The 14018-nt window shown below is 43.1% G+C and overlaps 1 protein-coding gene across 4 annotated transcripts in view; it reads right to left on the bottom strand.

Annotated features, from left to right (window-relative positions):
* Positions 1–564: 564 nt before the first annotated feature.
* Positions 565–14018, bottom strand: part of LOC107386401 (ryanodine receptor 1) — a 59218-nt gene continuing 45764 nt past the window's right edge. For 2 of the 4 annotated variants that reach the window (XM_015960766.3, XM_054730527.2), the window contains 26 exons: positions 10864–10963; positions 10708–10787; positions 10553–10629; positions 10406–10479; positions 9862–9879; positions 6690–6770; positions 6503–6591; positions 6185–6313; positions 6004–6108; positions 5161–5242; positions 3639–4960; positions 3406–3488; positions 3138–3297; positions 2975–3061; positions 2622–2885; positions 2411–2541; positions 2285–2327; positions 2031–2164; positions 1884–1944; positions 1658–1804; positions 1452–1586; positions 1230–1386; positions 1073–1137; positions 894–994; positions 774–825; positions 565–690 (listed from right to left, as the gene is read on the bottom strand). In XM_015960766.3, the coding sequence (XP_015816252.1) occupies positions 595–690; positions 774–825; positions 894–994; positions 1073–1137; positions 1230–1386; positions 1452–1586; positions 1658–1804; positions 1884–1944; positions 2031–2164; positions 2285–2327; positions 2411–2541; positions 2622–2885; positions 2975–3061; positions 3138–3297; positions 3406–3488; positions 3639–4960; positions 5161–5242; positions 6004–6108; positions 6185–6313; positions 6503–6591; positions 6690–6770; positions 9862–9879; positions 10406–10479; positions 10553–10629; positions 10708–10787; positions 10864–10963 (3873 nt within the window). In that variant the 3' untranslated portion in view covers positions 565–594. The remainder of the gene's footprint in view (positions 691–773; positions 826–893; positions 995–1072; positions 1138–1229; positions 1387–1451; positions 1587–1657; positions 1805–1883; positions 1945–2030; positions 2165–2284; positions 2328–2410; positions 2542–2621; positions 2886–2974; positions 3062–3137; positions 3298–3405; positions 3489–3638; positions 4961–5160; positions 5243–6003; positions 6109–6184; positions 6314–6502; positions 6592–6689; positions 6771–9861; positions 9880–10405; positions 10480–10552; positions 10630–10707; positions 10788–10863; positions 10964–14018) is intronic. The other 2 variants (XM_015960768.3, XM_015960769.3) reach the window with 1 other exon arrangement.

The following is a 14018-nucleotide window of genomic DNA, read 5'->3' as shown; positions in this document are numbered from 1 at the left end:
TTGAGGGAAATTTTTAAAAAGGAAAACTTCATCATTGCTGACAAATCACACAAAATAAAATTAGACATTAGATTAAAATGGTCACATTTATTATATTTCACTATTTCAGACTTTCAGTTTCTCAAATAAATAAAATAAATAAAGCAAAAAAAATTTGAACATGAGAAACAGGAGAACAAAATCAAACCAATACAACTTCTAAAATAATAAATAAACCATGCTGTAAAGTTCCAAAAAGTATAATAAATACCTATAAATAGTGTAAATGTAGCTCTCAGGTAACAACATCCTTTTATGTGCTTCAGATAGCCATTTAACAGCAGCAAACAGTTTAATTCCCTCTTATGTCAGTAGCTTTATGTTAGAACAAAGGGAGAATGTCACTTTCTAAACAGGTTTGTAATTAATAAATTGTGTGTAAATTAGCAACGTTTCCAGCGAAATACATTGTTCATCTGTCACAAAGTCATTTGGCTTAGTTTCTATGACAAAAATAAGTTTTTTGGACATGTTGTCAGAAATAATCCCCACAAGCTGGAATTCCCCCCCCCCCCCCACCCCCACCCCCCACCCAAGTCAGAAAGTGTATCCCATCTATGAAAGCTGGTCTTCGTATTGCTTTCTGAAACAATCTCCAGCAGGAAAAAAGTCCCAGCAGCGCTCCTGGTACATCTTCCACACATAAGACTCCTAAAACAGCAGATGCAGAATGAAAAAACAAATGTAACCTCAAGGGAGCGGCCAAGTATCAAAACTAGTGGACCAAGGCTGACCTGTCCCGTGTGCTCTGTCTCATCTTTGTTTATAAGGTACATCAAGAAAAACCTGAAAAAGGTTCAAATATTAATCGTTTCTTTTGTATCCTGCTGTAATGCAGAAGGAGGCGCACTTACATGTAGTTGGCTAAGTTGTGTTCATCAAAAGTGTGGGTCTCAAAGCCGTGCGGTGTAGTGTCAAAGTAGTCACTCCCAATGCCACATATGAAGCATTTCGTCTGCACAAGAAAATCCACAATAAACTCTGTAGCCACACGTTTACACCGAGCTGACAACATCAGCAAAGTCAGCTGTACCTCCATGTCCTCTTTAACCTGCTCCTGTTGGTCTCTGAGTTCTCCAAAAGCATCGATGATCAGACCTGCAGTGTTGCAGAGATGATTTATAGTCAAAAGCTTGAACAATTGTCCCTAAAAGTATGAAAGCTAAAGAAAAAAACAGCCTTGGGTTTACCCTGAATAATGGCCAGCAGGATGACAATGACAAAGAAGAAGAAAGTTATGTCAAAGACCACTCGATACAGCTCGTATTCATCTCCTGCAGGATCCTCGATCTCGTCTCCGATGCCTCCGCCAGCACGCACGCCCACATACATGTGGAACAGGTAGCACTGTGGAAGAGGATCTATTAAAAAACACAACATCAGACCAGACAAAGTGTCTCAGTTATACGTACAGTCATCATGTCGTCGCATTTCATATCCGGTTCGTCTTCATCCTCGCTCTTGTTGTAAAACTTGCGGAAAAAATTGAACGCAATGACGGTGTAGAGGTACACCACCACGGCGAGCAGGCCCACCGTCATCATGAGCTGCCAGAGACAAGACGCGGTGTTAGCACTCAAGCAAAAACCGTCTAAGGGCATCTTTTCTCTGCTCCTGCCTGTTTGCCGTTGTGTGTGACAGAGGACAGAATCGTGCGAAGGGTCTTGACTCCCATGGCGATGTCCAGTAAGTGACAGGCGAAGAAGAAGTTGTTGTAATGTCCAAGCAAAGACATCACCAGGTACCAGCAGAGGTAAAGGAACGTCTACAGAAACAAATGCATCTAATTTTATAAAGCAGAACAGGACAGACTGAAGGACATGTATGAGTACACCTCGTCTTACACCATCTGTGAACACAACTCCAAATTTCCAGATCTGGTACTTGATGTCAATGGAGGTCATCCTTAAAGACAAAAGCACTTATTTCAGATTGAAACCAAATGAAAAGCATCTCATTGGTAAGCTGTTGCTGGGGGAACCGTGCTCTACCATGCAAACACAGAGTTGTCTGGTTCTTCTTGTTTCTTCTCATGTTGCTGACTCACATCCAGGGAGGCTAAATCAACACCCAGGAGCTCTGCTATTCTTTCTCTCCCATAAATGTCTCCATATTTGTCCAGAACCTACACACACACACACACACACACACACACACACACACACACACACACACACACACACACGCCGCATGGTGAACACACTTCATGCTCTTTTGTCAGCATTTCATCACAAACACGACTCACTTTTCGCTTGACAAATTTGTCCCAGTAGTTGTTTGGGAAAGAACTGCAGGGGCAAACAAGAGCGTTCATTAATTAGGGATCATCTGAAAGTACTGAACGGTGTTGGTAGATTTTATTAATCCTCACGGCGTGTTCAGGACTAATCGGTCCCACTGCCCTTTAATGTCATCATCCTCGGGCTGCTCGGTGATGTAGAGGCCATCAAATTCAAGCTTTCTAGCCAGTTCTTTCTCCCGTTTGAAGATCACCAGGGGAATCTGATGAATGAACACCATCCAATGTGACGTACATTTTTGAAAAACAACATATTTCTAATTATTCACTAAGGCATTTATACCTTCAGACAGTTGTAGCCAATGATACAGATAAATGAAATGACCGTGTGCAGGATGGCAAGGAAGGCCAGTGTCGGCTGCATGTATCCAGTGCTTTCCTCTAAATAGAAATAGAGTGGGACTTCCTCTTCATCTTCTCCATTCATTCCTGACCCCTCGTCCTCCTCCCCTGAGCCTTCAAACAAACCAGAGCCCTCGAACAGCCCGCTTCCCTCTGAGAGTCCAGATCCCTCCATCTCCTCTCCCTCAGGCGGCGAATCGGACACCTCAAGATTAAAACAGCTCCGATAACTCAGCTGACACGGGTATGCAGATAGAAAATATGTTTGAATCCAAACAGGATGTGATGTTTTACCTTGTAGAAGAGCAGAATGAAGTTCAGTGCGAATGCAAGGAACAGGGCCAGAAAACGCAGGTTGTAGAAGTTTCTGGAAAGGTAGTTCTAGCAAAGACAGAAGGATGGTTTAGTCAGCTAAACTAATTGAACCCCTCTCCCATCTGAGACCAAGAGCAGTCACCATGAATTTGTTTCTTTGGGTTTCCAGCTCGGTCCAGACTTGAAAACCTTGTTCCTGTTTCAGCTTCTTCTCTTTTTTTCGTGTGCATCTCCGCGGCTGCTCCGGCTGCTGTTCTTCTTTACTTTTTGAATCTTTTTCTGATTTCTCTCCAGTTTCAATGCTGAAATAGCAGCAGAATGATTATGTTGTGATTTCTGTAATCCATCAACGTCAGATCAGCCCTTTGCATTCTGCCTTTTGGTTTTTTAGAAGAGGATTTAAGACTCACTCCGACTTTTCAGGTTGTGGGGGAGCGTCCTCCACAGGAGCAGGTTCTGCTGGTTTTTGGCTAGCATCGGGCTCCTCTGGCAGCTGTAAAGCACAACATTTCGCTCTTTTCATTATGCTTTGTTTCAACTGTTCGGGGGACATTTGACAGTGAAAAAGATATATTCCAGAATTCATCAAAGTCCAGTATTTAAACATTCATCTACAATTTGCTTACGTAAAATATAAACTGACCACTTTTCTCTTTGTAATGGGAGATCCTTCAGGGGTCGGAGGTTCAACGGGTTCCTCTACACCCATATCACCAAGCCCACCTGGAGCATCCATCCCAGGTACTCTCCCCCCCTCGTTTTCTGGGGCATCCTCCTCCTCCTCCTCGCCACTACCGGTCTCACCCGTGTCTGTCACCCCTCCAGCATCCTGGTCTTCACCTGTCCTCATCTCCCCTGGTCCATCTCCATGTACATCGTCCTGCGTAGGATCTGGCATGCTAGCTAGAATCTCCGTGACGGTGATGTTTTTCGCTCCCTCCACCAAGCCGCCTCCAAACAGCGCTTGCCAGATGATCACAAAGAAGCCTTTACACACACTGTAAATGAAGTGAAGGATGCTCATCAGGATGGTCCAGAAAAATTTGGACAAAGCCACCACGATCTCCTTGAAGGTCATCCTTCTCACTCTGCGGTACTGTCGGCGAAGGTTGCGGAAGGTGAAAATGCACAGGAAGCTGGACAGGCTTTGCAGAAAGTCAGCAAAGGCAGAGGTTGATTCAGGCTGCCCTTCTTCTCCATTAATATCCTCATCCCCTGTTGCACCTGCACCCCCACCCTGCCCTCCTTCACCTCCACCCTCATCTCCTTCATCATCTTCCTCCCTCTTTTCCTCTTCCTCCTGCTCTGAAATTTGCGAGGCTATATTCATCTCAAAGATGGTGTCCTCACAGAAGTTGACAAACATCTCCATCTTCTCCGACTCTCCGCCCTCATTGACCACGTCGAATATGAACTGCCGTTTGGACTCTCTCACTTGGGGCATTTCCCACTGTCTGCGATTTACTTCACTGATTTCAAAGTAGATACGCTCAATCTTCCTGCTGGCGCCCATAATTTCTATACGGCCCAGGAAAGGGCGGAAGTAGTTCAGAACGCTTTCTGCTTGTTCCAGGAAGTTCTTGAGTCTGGTGTCATGAGGGACATGCTCAGAAAGGTTGGTGAGTAGCACAGCGATGTTAAAGCCAATGTCCTTGGCGGGTTCTTGGAAACGACTGGCAAACTCTTCGTAATTGATCATGTCGTTCTCATCGGCCTCTGAGCAGGACAAAAGGAACTGAATCTCTGAGGGGGAGTACTGCTTCTGGCTGTCCATGGACTTCTGAAAGTCCTTCTTGGAGATAAGCCCTCGGGGGTCTGTGACATAATCTCGGAAAGCATCTGAGGCCACGATGTCTTTCAGCTTAAGGAACATGTCAAAGAACTTAAGTATCATTTCCACGTTGCTGGATGACTCCACCAACATGTCCACCATCTGGCGAGCAATAGTGCCGTTAACAATGTTCCCTGGAAGAAAAAAATGTTTTTAATTGATCAAAACATTAGAGATGCACCAATCATGCTTTGAGAGCCTTATTTGTGTTTCTTGTAGAGCTTTGAGCAGCGGCTAGTAATCTTCTCCAGACCCATACATATTTCAACATATTTATAAAGGTGTGTGTGTGTGTGTGTGTGTGTGTGTGTTTGCTTTTTGTTGTTGTTTTTACCTTCCAGCAGTGAGAGTAACATCACAACCATGTCTTTTTGCAGGTCAAGAAGTTCCTTCAGCAGACCTATCTGGCTGGAGTCCTGTGACAATAACAACACAAAGTAACGGCATTATGGCTGTTCTTGTTAAAGGTGTGGTTCACTCATGTAATCCCTTCTCTTGCAGTGGTCTTTAGTACAAATGAATCACTTGTGAATCGTACTCTGGGCACAAAAAGCCCTGGTGCGTCTGTTTCAGGATCTAGTAGACAGCCAGATCAGTGGAGAGGTTTGGACGACATGATTTGGACTCGTATTTCCTGATATTTGGGCACCTTGCCTCTGATTGGATAACAGAAATGCAACTCCATCATTGACTGTTTACTTTGCAGCATTCATGTTTTATTTCTACAAACACCACAAGCCTGAAGGAGTTCTGCCATGTGGCGGAGTTGTTAATGATAATGGGTAGCTTCTACTAGGCCGAGACGTTCTCTGCTGCTTCTCGGACACGAAACCAGCAACAGCCTTCCCCGCCGTGAGTCAAGTCCACGAGTCCATGAATGTAAAAGTGTGACGTAGATCTGTTAGGCGTTTCAAATCCTAGAGTTTCACCATCTATTTTCTATATGAACCTAATGCAAGAGATGGGTGTAGGAGACTATTTTCATGTTTAGCTTGCATGAAAAACTCAGACTGACTGATTAGAATCAAAAATAATAATTAAAAAAATGGGTTTTCAGTGAGCCACACCTGTAATATGTCATCAGTGGTCTGATTCACAAACATATGCTGTTGCATTATGATGTTAAAAAAAAACTATTGGTCAAACCCTCTCACCAACAGATTCAACATTTGTGTACCTGAGCCAGTTTCATCATCATGTGGGCAAAGACATGAAGGAAACCCACAATGGCGTCCCACAGTCTGCTGTGGGCCAGGGACTGCTGGTTTCCAGTGCACGGGCCCTGATAACAAGAACATGTTGGTTACACACACAATTGCACTCAACTCTAATGAATGTTTGACTTATTGAAAATGTACCTGAATGTATTCGGTTAAACAGTTAAAAATCTGTTTAGCCACTGTCATCGCTTTGGAGAAGTTCTTCTTGCCTGGATCATCAATGACATCCTTGCCAGAGTAGTACCAGTAGAAATCACTAATAGATTCCTAAAGAAAACAACAGAATTATCAAGTGTAAATCTGTGAGAAGTATCATTTGAATAGTCTGCATCAGCGGGGTCAAGCCATGCTTCAGGTTTTTTTAATCGTCATAATCCCCAGCGTTGGCCTAGAAATCATTATTTTAAGTCTTCATATAGGGCACCATCTGCGAGGTGGATTACTGTCAAAGTGCACCTGAAGTCGAAGGAGGTAATCCACAGTACAGATGATGACGTTGATGCTTGTTGTGCTGCCTGTCTGTGTCCGCAAGTAGTTTTGAAAATCTGCAGCAAAGCAGAAGTAGTCAGTTTTCAGCGTTTGCTTCTGATGGAATTTCTTTGAGTGTTTCACTGATTTTATTTGGAATATGAGCGATTCCCACCGTTGTTGTGACCTTCACAGAGCAGCTGCAAGAATCGGAAGAGGTCACAGGTGAACTCATCATCCGCCATCACTTTCTCATCTAAAAATGAATAAATAAAAATGACAAAAATTGGGATTTTTGCAGTAAAATTTAAAAACAAAGTAAAAATTGTACTCTTGCTACTTGACTGAAACACTTTCACTGTAAACAGTGTAAAATTTCTTAACTTACCAGCACTTTTAAATGAGTTTAGGTATCACACACGTTGCAGCTGATACCTCTGACAGAGCATTGCTTATTATAAATGAAGGTCTGACTTACACTAAACTAAAAAGTACAAGTAAACGTGAATCATTTACTGACATAGGGTCACGTGTCAGTCAGCATGCCAAAATACCATGCAAACTCTTCATGTTGACACAACAACAACCATACCGCCACATGAAGATGATGTACAAACTTTATGGGATGTTGCGCAAATAAAATGATGGAAATTGAAAACAATAATTTTACGTATTCAGGGGTGAACTGAAATGTACTTTCCAATTCACAAACATTTAATACATTTCCTAAAGACTGTCCATGGAAGAACTGACAACCCTGTACAGGATCGTAAACGCTAGTTCCGGTTGATGAACTCCGGAGAGCCGTGGCACTTCCTGTCCCCTTCACAGTGATGGCAACATGGACGGTGTGTGCAGTGAACTGTACTTTTCCAGATCCCTTGGGAATTTGCTGAACATTTCAGTTGACGACGTTCATCGTATTGTCGACACTTTTTCATCTGCTCCACAAAGCAAACAAGAGAAGGGATTCAAATTGAACATATCCCCTGTATGTGCACAACGATGGAGGTGAGTACACAGCATGGCTGTGCTAACTTGACAGAAACGGGCTTGACAAACACGTTGTGTTATTATTAAATGGTAACTACAGGTGTTTTTTTTTTTTTTGCTACCTTGACCTTATTTCTACTTTCATTTACTCACAAGAAATATCCATCTCTGATCGGCGTCTATCCATAATGGGAGTTGTGGCAGCAGTGCAGCCTCTGAATAAGACATTATCTGCCACTAAAGTCCTTCATTTGGCCAATGATTTGGTATGAATCAGTAACACTATTCCGGTTGGTTTGGAGCGTCTCAGACAGGCTTTGTTGTTATTTTCTGGCGTCCATTTAGTGAAACTAACCAGCGGCAATTTCAGTGACGTTACGGTCGTTTGCTAATTATTATTATAAGTTAGATATTTATTATTCAGCCTTATTTAGAAAGAAAAAGATCCTCCGCTCTACGTTAAAACATCTAAATCCTCTCATTTACCAAGTATTTTCATTAGCATAATATTAGCAGTAAATAACTAGCCCATTCTTCCCGTCAGAACCCGGAAATTAGCATTTTTCCGTGCACATGGATCAATTGGTCAGATGTAATACCACATCTCACCACCAGTGGACTTAAAATCTCTACTGTCAGCATACTTCAAAGCAAAGTGAAACAAATGTTCTCAATAAGCAATAAAAATGATTAATGTTAAAGCTTTAACAAAGTAATTAGAAATCAGTGTGACATTTTTAAAATCCCAGTTCACCACTGCACACACCCAGCACACACACGCCACATCTAAAGCCTAGTTTGTGCTTCTCCGCCAGCTCCACGAGGGAGAGATGTGCATGCGTTGACAAACGTTTTACATCCGGACTTCTCCGTTACCTGGGGAGCGTTGCAAAGCAATTCCCTGCCAGGACAACAGAGGGCATAGCGTTATTCTCAGGTATCCTGTCGAGTATCCGGTCCAGGATTGTGCATTTATTGTGTTTTTTGCATTTCGCAGACTTTTTTAACAAGGACAGATTTGTCCCTCATTCTCCTCCACCTCCTCGTGCGCTCGCCACCTTTAAACCCACGTTTCTCATCATTTCCATCCACAAGTAAAACGCTTTACCCCATTTCACACTGGAAACATCAGCGGCGTGGGACATCACTGCTTGAAAACGAATCCATTATAGTCTACGGCGGTGTTTCAAACCATCCGCGATGCGGCAACTTTCAGGCGCGTCCCAGAAGCGGCACACCGTGCCGCTATAGAGATGATCAGGTTCTATTTTTGCAGTGTGCTGCTTCTGGGACACATTCATTCTCGCGCTTAACACAGGGCTAGACAGGAAATAACACACGGTTTCAGTGTAAAACCCCCAGTAATTTTCAAAATAAAATACTGCAGCGATGCTATTTCATATCTATGTAGATTACGTCAATACGTGTGGCCTGACAGCTTATTTACTCCCTGCATCATTCCAGTGCAGCGGTGGCTTTAATCCTGGCAGTGGAGAGGAACAACATATATGGCATCAAACTGCAAAATCAAGCGTGATTTCCTTCTTTTTGGTTTAATGGCGGATGGCGTAAACAAACTGTGAACTTTGAAGTCTCGAGGGATTTTGAGATCCAGCGAGGATGGCGTCCCATGGCCAAGACTCTCCCGGTGTGTACTGGATCGCATTGGAACTGGTGAGTAAAACGTTTCGCTGCTGTTCTGCGCCACCGATGCTTCCAGTGTGAAATAGGGGTTATCCCCTCCGGTCACGGGTGGATAAAACGTTAGTTTTTTCCGAGTTTTTACACGAGGAATTCCTCCAGCTGCTACATGTCTGCCGCTAGACGTCTTCAGCTCTCATTTTATTTTTTGAGGAGGCAATGGTGGTGCTGTTGACACATTTAAGGGAAACTGCTTCTTGACCAATCACAAGCTTGCATTTGACAGATGTTAAGAAAAGTGGGCTCGGGCCCGTTGGAGAGCCCTCACAACTACGGAGACTGGTGTGTCTCTGCGCACGGACGGAGAAGCATAAACTGGACTTAAGGTTAAAAGTCAACGAGGCAGGGACATTGTCCATCAAAATGCTGAAGGGAATCTAATGTAATAAATCTCAGTAAATCAAATAAAAATAGTTTAAATGAGTTTTAAAATGTAACAGTCTTATTGTTTTGGTGCGCAGGACATATTAGATTCCACCCAGGGCATTTTGAAATAAACAGAACATGAAAAACAGGCCAAACAAGCAGTGAGTATGAAATATGGACAATCTCCTCTCAGTAAAACTACTGTTATAATACAAGGAAGTGATGGAACAAGAGGAGAGACAGAGGAATGAGAGAGCAGCGAGGCCAATGGAAGGAAGATGATTTACCCCGGTCTAGGTTCATGTCTGAGGACCATGAAAGGAGGGAGATGGGAGAGGTGGCAGTGATCGTGGGGAAGGGAGAGAGGATCAGTGAGTTGACAACAGTAGAGGACTAAGAGATGAGGAGGGGGATATTAACAACATTCCATGGCAGATTCATACGGGTGGAGTTCTGGAATAACCTTCAGAATTAGAGGACTACAGTCCAAACGACACGTCAGACTACTAGACATACGAATGAAATGACTGTAACTAGAATATATCATTGTGTTAATAATACACTATGTTAGATCACTGATTATTCTATAAGATAGGTACCATAATGCTACAGATAACATAAATATTAGAATACACAATGTGTTTACGCAATATGGACTTTTTAATTTTTGATGAAAAACAGCAAAACTCAGACAAAACGCTCATTTAAATTAATGGTGTATTCATACATATTGTAATAAAGTGTTTTCAGTTGCATCGTAATGTGATAATTCAATTGTTACATCAAACAACAGATCCTAAATATCTCAACTGTAAAAACGTGATGACTTACTGGTTCCTTCCTCTGAAACCATGCCAAGCCCCTCGGCCTTGTTCTGTCTCTCAAAGGCATTTAAATCCAAAACACTGGAGAACATAAACAAGTGTTCAACCTCTACTTCCACCACAAGAACAACTGCTATTATGGCTGAAAACTGACCAGCAGGTCTGCATCAGTGCTTGGACGCTTAAGAAGAAGCCTACATCCTTCTTGTCTTTCAAGTATTCAAGCATTTTCTGAAAGTAAAGAAGAACTTTTTTTTTAAAGTGTCCCTTTAAACATGCATTCAAATTGCACAACAAAGGAGAACGTACCCTCTGAACCTCGCTGTTGCCACCGTTCAAGATGGAAATGCCCAGCTTGAGGGTTGTGGACACCATGGGACCAGTTTCACCTACAGAAAACAGATCCTTAAATACAATTCAGGCAGGTTTAGAGGAAAAATGATGGAGGAAAGACAGGAAGAAGACCTTTGCAGGCACTGATCATCTGAAGGACCATCTCTGCAGCACCACGGTTATGAAGTCTAGACTGCTGGTAGAGCAGCCGTTGCTTCTCCATTTCTTTCTCCTGTGATGGGACAACATGATCAGGACAACTCTTGCATGGGACAGATTAGGAGGATGTCTGAGCAAACCTTCAGAAATAATTAGTGATGGTTTAGTGAAATGTTCTGCTGCACGAACCAGAAACAACAGAGGAGTTTTTGACTAGATTTGTTTTTGAAGAGCTGTTTTTTTTTTTTAAAAAAAAAAGCTCCTACTATGAGTCGTATCTATGAAAACCTCGTTTCTGTGTGCGCTTGGCTGGTTCACAGCACGGGCCTGCTCCTCCAAAACTGTGGCTGTGATTGTCAACCATAAAAGGGTTGATCTTGACATTTCATTTTTGATTGACAGTGGGAAGGTCCAGAAGACGATTCATTGGACCAGGGCTTCGCCAGCAGCAACACTGGCTTAGCACCAGTCTGCCTCGGTGAATATTTAGAGCTCAATTTACAGCTTTGTCTACATTCCAACGCTCGCTACAACGTCAGAAACAATAAGATCCCTGGTAGAAGCAGCTAAAGTGAGCCTCTTCCACAGGGTGGTTGGGCACAGCCTCAACAGAACAGCTACAGAGGGATGTTTTCTGGGGGCTTGTGGCACGTCCCATTGGATGGAGACCCGAGGCAGACCCAGAAGTCACAGGATGGATTATATATCATCTCTGGCCTGGGAATTGTTTAGGTGTCCCAGGAGGAGCTGGAGTCAGTCACCAGGGAGCAGGATGTCTGGGTTGTCCTCCTGGATCTGTTACCTTGACAACCCAGCCCTGACAAAGAGGAAGAAAATGGATGGATAGATGGATGTGTTCTGCTGTATCTGGTTTGAGCAATAATTAGTTTGTGCTCACTGGCTGAATTCTTGTAACTCTCCTAAATGAGAGAAGTCTGAATAATGCAAACACAACTTATTCCAACAAAGAGATTCAAATCCTCACATCAAGTTTCCAATCACTCTCCTTTTGCAGAATACACCATATTTTACATCTGGCCGTTTGTGGTTCACTTTATCCTTAAATCTAAAGATCTGCTAATAACAAACCGTGTTCTTTTCTCATTCACCACGTGTCGTTTGGATCGTTTCATGCATTGGCATTCTGGGTTATCACTGTCATTTCAAAGTTTGACTCTTACACACATTCTCTCACCTCACTTCATTAGTAATGGAGTTGTTACTCTATGTCTTCACGTTTGCTGGCCGCAGCAAGCGTTAGACTACAGGAAAGAGCCCCGCTGGCTCAGCCGTCCAAAGTGTCTCAGTTGCAGCAACTCTGCAAATAAGATGCTTTGGACGAAACCTAGAAGAACTCTGGATGGAAGCTGTCACTGGCCTTTCATAGACATCTTTGCATCTTTCCAGGAACATTTTGTGAAAACTCAAACGAACTTGGAGAAAACTTTGACTTAAACTTTTACAAACAGTTATCAAGAGACTAATTTACGAGGACATTCATCTTTTCAACCACAAAATGGAGGAGCTTGAAGCATGCCTCATTCCCTTTCCCTCCCCCAACTCCCACCCTCACCCCTCCCTCCCACCCACACATAGCTGTCCCTGCTCTACCCAACGTGTTTAGGACTATTGGACCTCAAACCTGGACTGTGTCTGATGAAACCCATCTGAGCTGTCCAAACTGGGATGATGTACAAATATACTAATTTAGTGTTGTGTTTTCTACCCTGCCTTTCACTGTAGTCTGTCAGTATGCTATGTGAGTGGGGAAGGGAACACTGGTCAGTAGCATCCATGTTAAAAAAGGCTGCAGTTATAAAATGACATGGAGCGATGGAGAAAGCGACAGAGAGACAAACAAAAGACACAGTTACATGAACTGGGAGGAATGACAAGATATTTTCAGTGAAGGTTTCAGCCATCTTGATAAAAATGTAATTTCCTGAGTTGAAGCATGTCTGACTCCCCAGTTTGATATAAGCATTCAGTCTATCCAAGCCTTTTTTCTGAATCCATAAATATTTCAGTAATGTAAAATGACACGTCTGGACAAAGAACAAAAAAAAATGCGTACTCAGCTGACACTTGAGCGTAACGTCAGCACAAAGGGAATGAATGAAAACGAGGCGAGACTCGGCACATATGGAGTGTGGTGCCGGTCCTCACAGCCAAACCCACGGTTCGGGTTACAAAGGCAAAGGGAAGATGTGGACTCGTGGAGAAGAAACACCATCAAGGAGAATAAAACATGTATGTATTTACAGGCTGCCTGGACAAACACACAACATCCAAAAATGCTATTTATTTTTAATAAGGCACACATTCTCTGTGGCATTGTTTCAATAAGCTTTTGACAATATTTATTTCCATCCAGCAATGAATTTTCACCTTGCATTGATGATGGTAGTCTGACCACAGCACATCCCAAAGACTCTCCAAGGGGATCAAGTCTGGACTCAGTGGTGGCTGATCCATGTGTGAACATGATATCTCATGCTCTCTGAATCACCTTTTCACCATTTGAGATCAATAAATCCTGGAATTGTCACCTTGAAATATGCCACTGCCATCAGGGAAGAATATCAGCTCATAATGCCACTAAACCTGGACCAGATCACCTGCAAAAAACCCAGATTGTCATGTTCTGTGTCCCTGTGGTCCGCAGCCCCCTCCTTGTTCCCCTCATGCGTCTCCTTGTGTTCCCCAGCTCTCTCTAGGCTTCCCTCGCGTTTCCTCCTAGTCATTCCCCCGTAGTTCCTCTTGGTTTGCATTAGTCTCCTTTTGTGTTCCGTCCGCACTTTATTAGTCTTCCTCACTCCTCTAGTCATTAGTTGTTTATCTTTGCCCTTAGTCTTTAGGTTCAGTTATTTAGTGTTTTATAGGTTATGGTTTATCTCCCCCTCTGCTTAGTTCTTTCCCCATTTAGTTTATTAATGGCACCTGTCTCCTCTCAAGACCTCATTCCTCACACCTGTCACCTGTTCCTCTGATTGCTTCCCTCTGTGTTTAAAAACCCTGTCTTGTCCCTCGGTGTTTGTTGGTCCATTGATGTTGTCAGCATTGTTTTGTCCTCCTCGAGTTTCCCAGGTCCTTCATGCTTTTTGTATTTTACTCCTCCTCCTTAATAA

The sequence above is a fragment of the Nothobranchius furzeri genome, chromosome 10, assembly GCF_043380555.1.
Source record: "Nothobranchius furzeri strain GRZ-AD chromosome 10, NfurGRZ-RIMD1, whole genome shotgun sequence".
Taxonomy (NCBI): domain Eukaryota; kingdom Metazoa; phylum Chordata; class Actinopteri; order Cyprinodontiformes; family Nothobranchiidae; genus Nothobranchius; species Nothobranchius furzeri.
Note: the sequence above shows the minus strand (reverse complement) of the source record. Positions and strands in the feature narration are given on the sequence as shown.